Genomic DNA, 9,054 nt, shown 5'->3' on the forward strand with positions numbered 1-9,054 from the left:
TTTCCTCTAGACAAGCAGAATGCATGTCCTTACTTGGCTTGAATAATATGCTCTCCTATAGCTGCTGGTGGTCTCGGGCTCAAGAATTTGGAATGCCAAAATTGCTCTCTATTGGCTAAGATTTGGTGGAAATTGTTGGCAAAGCAAGACCTTTTGTGGGTGCATTCCCTATGAGCCAAATACCTACAAACCTGTAATTTTTTGCCCTCCCCTATTCCCCCCTTTGCTTCCTAGTTGTGGAAAGAAGTCCTTAAATGTAGAAATGTTGTGCAAAAAGGTGCTTGTTGGTCTATGTCTTCTAGTCTTGATTTGGATATATGGGATTCTCCTTGGATCCCACCTTGGATGGCTTCAAATCCTCCTCTAACCTTTCTTTGTATTCTCTTCCTTGCCTCAATGTCTCTAATCACATTGTTCCTTCATCTAGAGAATGGAATCATCCCCTTATTAATCACATTTTTTATCCTCAATCAGCCAACCAAATCAAAGCCATCCACTGTTTCCAAATTCCTTGGACCGTTGGATTTGGACCCCTACTCCCAATGGTAATTTCTATGTTAAGTCTGCCCACGAATTAGCCTTTGGTCCTCCCTCTCGGAATAAATCCCCCCTTTGGTCTCTTCGAATTCAACTCACGCTGAAATACTTGCTTTAGAAAATATCATGGAACATCTTGCCGATGCACACCAATGTCTTTAGATTCCTTCCCAATGCTCGAGAAAAGATGTTTAGCTGCCCCTTTTGCTTAGGCTCCCCAGAAACACTACAATATATCTTCTTGGGTTGTCCTTTTGCTAGAAGATTGTGGCACAATTCATGTTGGCCTTTGAAAACTTCTGCTCTCAGTTCTCAACCATTGCCAGTTAAACTAAAGAGGTGCTAAACCCGTGTGCTTCTTTCGATATTTACCCCAAAGAAGCTCACAATTTTCAAATTTCGGTGCTAGTATTACTGGATCCTAAATTTCCCTTGTAACAACTCACCCCAATGACACAAAATTGCCCGGTTTTGACTCTCCCGAACCAGACTTACCAGGAGGTTATTCATCCTGGTACTACTCTCGCAGAAACACACATAACTACGGAGTTCTGATAGGTTCATGGCCATCACGACTTTAAAACGCGTTGTGTCAAAAAGGGTGCGAATATACATATAAGCACATACTCATTTTCATTCTCATACCTAGGCGATGTGAACGTCACAATCACCCCCTCTTAGGACCCTGCGTTCCACTGGCGACTCTCATTAGATCACCTCATTCTTGGCGTCCCAGCGAATGCCCGTTAGCAACCCTCATAGGTTTGTGCACACTCCCCCCATCTCAGGCTAAGCAATGGCTTTGATACTATTTGTAACGACCCATCGTTAACAACATAATATTATTCGCTTTTGGTTCCCCCGAACCAGACTATTGTTGCTATTAAGGAACCCATGCTCTTCTCTGATTGGGCCTCTGCTCCTATTATCTTCAATACCAAACTTCAATTTCTTTCCATCCTAATATGGTCAGCATTGAAGATATCTAAATGTGCCAAATTTTGTGCTCATCAAGCTGTTAAATTGGCTGCTTCCCACTTCTTCTTCTTTTCTTAGTAATATTACAATTAGGAGTGGCAAAAACCCTCTTTTGTAATTTTATTTTCCTATTTCCTCTATTTGAATAGAAAATAAAATAATAATAATAATAATAATAATAACAAATAAAAAGAGGTGGAGAGATTCTAATAAGGTGACATGCCTCTTTGGAAGCGACTCCCCCTCCAAATAGGACCATTCTGTTTCCTCACATTTTTAATAGGGAGAACACCATTATTGACCCCTTAATATTAACGTTAAGTGTCATTTTTCTCCCTTCCAAAGTAGTGGCAGTCATCCCTGGTAGCTAGAGCTATATTCAAGTTGAGTATTGCATGTTTGGACTCGGTTTGGCTACGACACATATATACATTTAAACTCAACAAGGGTTCTTAGCGAAGCCCCAATCAAATGCTCAGCTCGCTCAAGCTCAATAGGGGTTTTTCTCATTTTCCTATTGACAAAAATACCAAACCAACTGTGAAAATTTTGAAGCAAACAAAAAATTTTAAAAAAATAAAAAAAAATAAAAAAAAAATGAAAACTTCACTTATAACCCCTGATCTTTCATCACTTTTGAAAAAATGTACCCAAACTTTAAAAAATTATCAATTTAGGGTATCCATCTTTCAAATTTTTTCAATTTCAACCCTCCATTAGAATTTTCTGACCAGCACCTAATTCCTAGTCATTTTTTTTCTTTTTTCTCTAAAAAAAAAAAAAAAAAAGATTGGGTATTTTGAGAATTTTGACAAGATTTAATGAAAATTATAACGGATGGTTGAAACTGAAAAAAATAATAATAATAATAATAATAATAATTGAAAGATAGATACCTTAAATTGACACTTTTTAAAATTTTAGTATATTTTTTCAAAAGTGATAAAAAATCAAAAGTTATAAATAAAATTCTCCCAAAAAAATAAAAACAAAAAACCCTGCACTGCCACACCCACATCAGACGCCAGATTTGGGTTCAGCTCCGATGCAGACGGCATGCCGCGTTGGGCTACCATCGACCAACAAGAAAAGTAGCAATACCCATTTAGAAGCAGGAGTAGATCTCAAAGAACAAAAACAGAAGCATAATAGTGTATATATGAGTATAGGTGAATGGAAGTAGGTTGACATTAAGGTTAAAGTCAATAAATTAGGGCAATTGATGCGATTGTGGACAAAATGAATTAAATAAATTAGGGCTTTTTAGGTGAAATGATGTGTTCCTGACTTGGTCTCAGGGATAGTGTCCTAAAATCCAATTTGATTTGTGTGATATTTTTGGTTTAATAATAAAGTCGTTTATTTTCCAAGATAAATTAGAACACTTGGCATATCTTTATATACACGTGTGACATTTATGTATATGTAGTCCCTAAGTTACATTGAATCTGGTTTAAGTATGTTAATGAGATTGTCACACAATATAAGATCTAAGCCAAAAAAACTTAAACCCAAGTAAGAGGAATTTTCAAAGTAAAAAAAGGGCTCCCATTACACATGTATGGTCAGAAGATCTTCTATTTGATGAGCCGTGGACTCACACATCCACCTATAAAATTAAGATAGTTTTGCATATGTTGATATGGAGGTTTTTGACGTGGACTTGTACGCATGTATGAACTTTTGTCAATGAGGCTAGCAAGAGGCATTACCTTTTGCAAGGCTGACTTCCTATAAGTTAGTTGAAGTAGTTTTGTAGGTCGTTATGACAACTTCTGGGTTGTAATAGACATTAGTTGATAAAGTTGTAATGATAAAGTATGACTCATTCATCCCAAACAAAAAAAAAAAAAAAGTTTATATAATGTGTTTTCAATAGAAGCTCTGGTACATTATAGCTTTGAGTGATTTGTGGTTCTTCAAATCAAAAGAAAAAATTTATGCATAGTAATTTTCTTTGAGTGAGTCTTAAAAATTAGATGCGTCAAGTGGAGAATTCAAATAATTCTACTTACGACTGGTTTTAGAAGTAGGGGCATTATAGTTAATATATTATTAGTATTTAAATTTGTACTTCATCAGCATGATTTTTTGTCTTTGACTGCTGCATGAATTCCTCGTAATAAAACCTTAATTTCTTTTGGCAATTACATTATTTCTTAGATGTAAAAAGTGAAAGCGAAGATTTTTTTGATGACGACTCGTTGATTTATACCATGTTTAAGCCTTATTTATGCTACTACTCAATGATTTTTTCTATGTTAATTATGTGTATGTTTATACGTAAAACATTCTATAAATGACACAAAACGGACTCACCGCATGAGCTAAATTTCGTTGACGATTTATATAGTCATGGATTTACATGATTTTCACGAGTAAATCAAACAAAAGGCTAAAGGTAGTTACATAATTTCGAAGCAGCTGGACAATGTCATGTAGATGTTAAGTTAGAGAGAAGAGGCAAGCTTAAATCTTAATGTGGAGCATTTGGAGAGAAAAAAAACCGTCAGATCTTTGAGGATAATGAGTCCTATGTGCTACTTCTTAAATACCCTTTCCTGAGATCTCTCCTGGATTTGGCCTTTGCTCATGTTTCTTACCTTCTCTTCGGGAATTTGGTAGATCTAATTTGTTTTCTAAATTGTAACAACGCCTAGTTCTTGGTGCTCTTGTATAGCAGCTGGTTCTTTGGTGCTCTTGTTTTCTTGTATACTCTTCATGTATGAGAATGTGCTACTTCTTAAATACCATTTCCTGAGATCTCTCATGGATTAGGCCTTTGCTCATGTTTCCAACCTTCTCTTTGGGAATTTGTTAGATCTAATTTGTTTTCTAAATTGTAACAACGCCTAGTTCTTGGTGCTCTGGTATAGCAGCTAGTTCTTTGGTACTCTTGTTTTCTCGTATACTCTTCATGTATAAGAATTTTCCTCTTTCCTCAATAAAACTTATTATTATTCATAAAAAAATAAAATAAAAAACATTTCGGCTGCTTAAAATCTGATATCGAAATAATGGTAGCATTTCAGGTTAATTACAAATTAATTAATTTAAGCGCTACAACCATGCTTGAATCAATCGAATATTCCTCCTATTTGAGTGAGGCGACTAGATTTTGAGACTTTAGACTTCTTCTAGCAGCCTTATAGAGGGGTAATGGAGATGAGGGGTGGCAGGGCTACTGCTTGGAGGCTTGCTGCAAGTCCTCAAGGTAGGAGGGGGTCAGTATGAAGGCACGGCCCATAGAGAATGGTGAAATGGCCATCAAAGGAGGTTGTCTAACCATTCTCCAACGCTTTTTGCAATGTTTGCAGTAATTGGTCTCTGAGGAAGGCCTTGAATCTGGACCCAGAAGGGAGCCATGGGGAGCTCAATTTCACTGAAGGAGACGAAAGGAGGCCAAGGCTTGAGGTTGAGGCACCCTCGCCCATTCCATGGGCATTGGTCTAGGATGAGATCTATTATTGCGTGCCTAGCAAAGCAAAAAAAAGTACGAATTTGGCTACAGATCTTCTATTATCATTTCATCTTTGATAAAGCTCCATGAGTGATGAAGTACGGTTTGAAGAAGGTTTTTGGGGAAGGGATTTACAGATGATTTTGCCAACAAGGATGGGTGGGCAGAGGCTTGTGTAATCCTCTAGGGATGATTTTAGGAGGGCGGAAGATCCTCGAGAGGTCGATGAGCGAGGGAACGGGCGGTGGAGGGGGAAAAGGGATGAGAGAGAAGGGGATAAAGGGGAACATGTAGGAAGCGGGGGTGTGAACAGGTCACAAAGAGAGCTCTACACAGCGCAAAAACTAAGCCAGCCTCTACAAGAGCAATCAACTAATGATGCACCTTGTATGACTATGCTGTAAAGAAGAAAAAAAAAAAAAAATCCATAACCAGTTAAGGTATGTCACTAAAAGAATATAATCAACCAAAAGACAGTAGTCACACACTTGATTACAACTATAGCGTAAAAGAACAAGAGCAGCCACAGTTTATAATAATCCTGAATTAGCTAATCTACAGACATAACATATAATATAGCGGAGAGAAAATTGATACAAAAATTGATTTATCATTACATTCAAGTTAATGCTTACAACTGTAACAAAAAGGACAACTCCTACAACATCAAATATCTTCAACCATCAGACTCAACTCACTCATAATCTGCCAAAGATAACAAATATAGATATCTCACATCAAGATAGCTTTGGACCATTATCTGGCATACCCATCCCAGAAGCTATGTCAGCATCAAGTTGAGTATGAGGTGCAGGCCCCATCATCTCCTTAACTCTGCATCCACAAGAGCCTTGTAAGATGTAACATCTCCTCCACTGATTATAGGATATACCCTCTTTTTTATAAATAGTGATATTATTGAAAGGAGAAGCAAAGCTCGCAAACACGAAAAGTATGCAAGAGACTCAATTATAGGATATACAGTTGTACAGCATTAGTCTTGAGTTGTTAGAAAGCAGATAAAAATTGCTTCCATATGGAGTGAACCTAAGATGGAAATACACTGCAACCCAAAATTCACCAACTGAGCTGCAGGCATCTTTTTTTTTTATAAGTAAAGCTGCAGGCATCTTTGTAATTAAGAAATCTCTTTAAGGTTCCAGTAGAGACATGCCCCCCCCCCCCCCCAAAAAAAAAAAAAGATGAATACGCTTGAAATAGTCAAAGATCGAAAATGTGCACAGTACTATATATATATAAGTTAAGACAGTAGTAAATGCACATTTTCGATCTTTATGCATAACAATATGGAATAACATAGTTTTAAGGCTCTCACAAACAGTCTAGAGGAGAAAAAAGAAACCAAAGATGGAAAAGGCTGAGATTATTACATCAGGCACAGAGTCTTATGCATATGCATTAACATAGTAGCAATGTAATATGGATTAAACAAGTGAGAGTTGGAAAAATTCCTCTCATGCAGTCCCTTCCCGTAGTTGATTCTAATTTGATGAACTGAGCCCATTACACCCAATCACCCAAGGATTCATTCGGAGCACAGTTGGTAAACTTGTAAAACAATCATAAAATGGATGGGACCACATCACAAACAGAAGATTGATGCAAAAGTTGCTTACTTTTTCCTGTGACGTTTCGTCTTGAAATGTTCATCCCTCACGGACACATTCGCAAAGTATCGGCTGCGTATAACAACAAACAAGCATATCTTAAAACAAACCCAATTCAACAATTAAACATGGCAACCAAAACCAAACTGGCTAAAGCAGAAGAGCACCAAAAAACATAACAAAATTCCATGACATGTGCTCTGTAGCATTTAGAACATCAAAATTCTTGTTATAGCAATAGGCTTAATCTAAAAAAATAAAAGCTAAAAACTTCGAAATAAACCAGTGACCATGGCAAACAAACCTCGGAAAGAAACGGAAATCTTCAAAGAAAAAAGAGAGATTTCTACTTTATCTCTATTCTCTTGCACATGAAACAACAAACTACTTGTAATTACCGAACACCAAGCAGAATTATTATGAATAACTAAAAAATATTTATTAAATGAAGGAACAATTTAAACATACTCGCAGTGCAAGCAATAATACTGGCCCATCCCAGGCAAGTCTTCGTCAAGAGGCAAGGGCTTCCTTTCCTCATCGGGCTTCTTCAACGCATCATAAACCATATCATCACGTGCCCAACCCTCAGTCAAGGAGACAAACAAAATCAAATCGAACAAAAAATTGATTTTCTTCCTGGAAATACAGAAAGAGAGCAAATTTTTTGAATAGAAAATAAATACGGCAAGAAAGAGAGAGAAAATAAAAAGGATATCTTTGACGAGGAATTTGGTGCGGCGAGCAGTCTTGTGAGAGTAGCGTCTCTTCTTTACATGTCTGTGCGGACACTTTCCTCCCATTTCTCTTCAGATCGTCCTTCTCGTCTGTAAGTGCGAGTTAGGGTTTCTGGCGTTCTAATCTTGGAAAAACCCTACAATTTCCAGGAAGACATTGAAAGCAGGGTTTCGCCGTTTCGGGGTATTTGTCTCTGGCCTATAAAACGACGTCGGTTTAGTTTTTTTTCTTTTCCTTTTTTAATAGTGTGGTTTGGATTTTTGAAGAATGAGTTGGTTCTTGGATCTAGACCTTTTTTTTTTTTAATTAGGAAAAAAAAATAGACTTTATTTTTTTGTAAAAAATGAAAATAAATTTATGCATAGTTTTCCAATATTATTAATGAAATTAAAATCTATCAAATTATATAAACATGTTTAATTACCTTATGATGGCAGGATATTTGTTTTATTAGCCCTTAGGAATCGTATGAGTGTTCGATTTTTTTTGTATTATATTTTACTATTTTTTACTCTCTTCTAAATTATGAATATTGAAAAAATTTGATTTTTAAAATTATGTTTTGATGATTCATAGAACCTAAGACAAAAAAAAAAAAATTAAAAAAAAAAAATGGGTAAAACTTAACTAGAATTTGAATTTAAAAAACCTACCCAAACATGTTTTTGAAAAATAATCAAAAATAAAATGATACTCAAACATGCCCTAAGCAATCCATCTCACCTATTTACATCCTAATAAGTAGGGGTGAAAATACAGATAGATATCCACTTTCACTATTTCATTTAAATATTATTTTTAAAGATTTTTTTATTCTTTCTCCAACAACCATATCTTTGAAGATTTGTCTTTTCCAAACGGTCATACTTTTTTAAGAAAAATTATACCATTGGTCATTGTGATTGACCTAAATTACAAATCACTCCATCCGATATCAAAATTAATCCAGTATCACTATGGTTAGCTTAATTTACAAATCGCTCATTGAAGTTAAATTTCGTTAAAAAATTTAACAGATTCTGTTAGGCGCCACGTTAGCACTAATAAGATGACGACACGTGTCGATCATAATAAAAAAATATCAATCTATTAAATATATAAATAAATAAAACTTCAAAATTATTTTTAAAAAAAAAAAAAAAAAAGTGGCTGCCCAATGGGCTGGGGGTGGCCTCGAAATGCATCTAGGGGTGTCCTTCAAGCCACCCCCGACCCTTAGAGGTGGCAGCGCGCCACCCCCAGCCACCTTTAGGGGTGGCCTTTTAGGCCACCCCCAAATAGATGGCTACCCAACAGATAGCCACTCCTTTTTTTATTTTCAATTTTTAAAAAAAATAATTTTTAAAGTTTTATTTATTTATATTTTCTTATGATCAACACATGTCGCCATCTTATTGGCAATAACGTGGCACCTGACAAAATCTGTCAAAAATTTTAACGAAATTTGACTTAAAAAAACGATTTATAAATTAAGCCAACCATAGGGATCGTTGAATTAATTTTGATACCAAAGTGAGCGATTTGTAATTTAAGCCAACCATAGAGACCAATGGTGCAATTTTTCCTATTTTTTAAAATGTGATATTTTCCTAATGGTCATATTTTATAAAATTTATATGTTCCTAACTCTCTCTTTTTTTTTTTTTTAATTCAAATTCATTGCCCCACACCAGCCCAAAATATTTAGGTTGGTATCCAAATGAAAACGAAATT

At 35.7% G+C, this 9,054-nt stretch overlaps 1 protein-coding gene across 1 annotated transcript; it reads right to left on the reverse strand.

The window, feature by feature from the left end:
* Positions 1 to 5,434: 5,434 nt before the first annotated feature.
* On the reverse strand, positions 5,435 to 7,527 carry LOC133873733 (uncharacterized). Its single transcript, XM_062311482.1, has 4 exons — positions 7,322 to 7,527; positions 7,072 to 7,180; positions 6,613 to 6,675; positions 5,435 to 5,809 (listed from the first exon to the last, which is right to left on the reverse strand). Exons 1-4 carry the CDS (start codon positions 7,404 to 7,406, stop codon positions 5,713 to 5,715), a joined length of 354 nt encoding a protein of 117 aa, XP_062167466.1. The 5' UTR covers positions 7,407 to 7,527; the 3' UTR covers positions 5,435 to 5,712.
* Positions 7,528 to 9,054: the final 1,527 nt, after the last annotated feature.

This window comes from Alnus glutinosa, chromosome 7, assembly GCF_958979055.1.
Source record: "Alnus glutinosa chromosome 7, dhAlnGlut1.1, whole genome shotgun sequence".
Lineage (NCBI taxonomy): Eukaryota > Viridiplantae > Streptophyta > Magnoliopsida > Fagales > Betulaceae > Alnus > Alnus glutinosa.

Excerpts from the sequence above, each read along its gene's own strand:
- LOC133873733 (XM_062311482.1), bottom strand. The coding sequence starts at position 7,406 with ATGGGAGGAAAGTGTCCGCACAGACATGTAAAGAAGAGACGCTACTCT. Across the intron at positions 7,181-7,321 it reads CACCAAATTCCTCGTCAAAG|GTGATGATATGGTTTATGAT; the intron begins ATATCCTTTTTA and ends AGGGTTGGGCAC. Across the intron at positions 6,676-7,071 it reads TATTATTGCTTGCACTGCGA|CCGATACTTTGCGAATGTGT; the intron begins GTATGTTTAAAT and ends TGTTATACGCAG.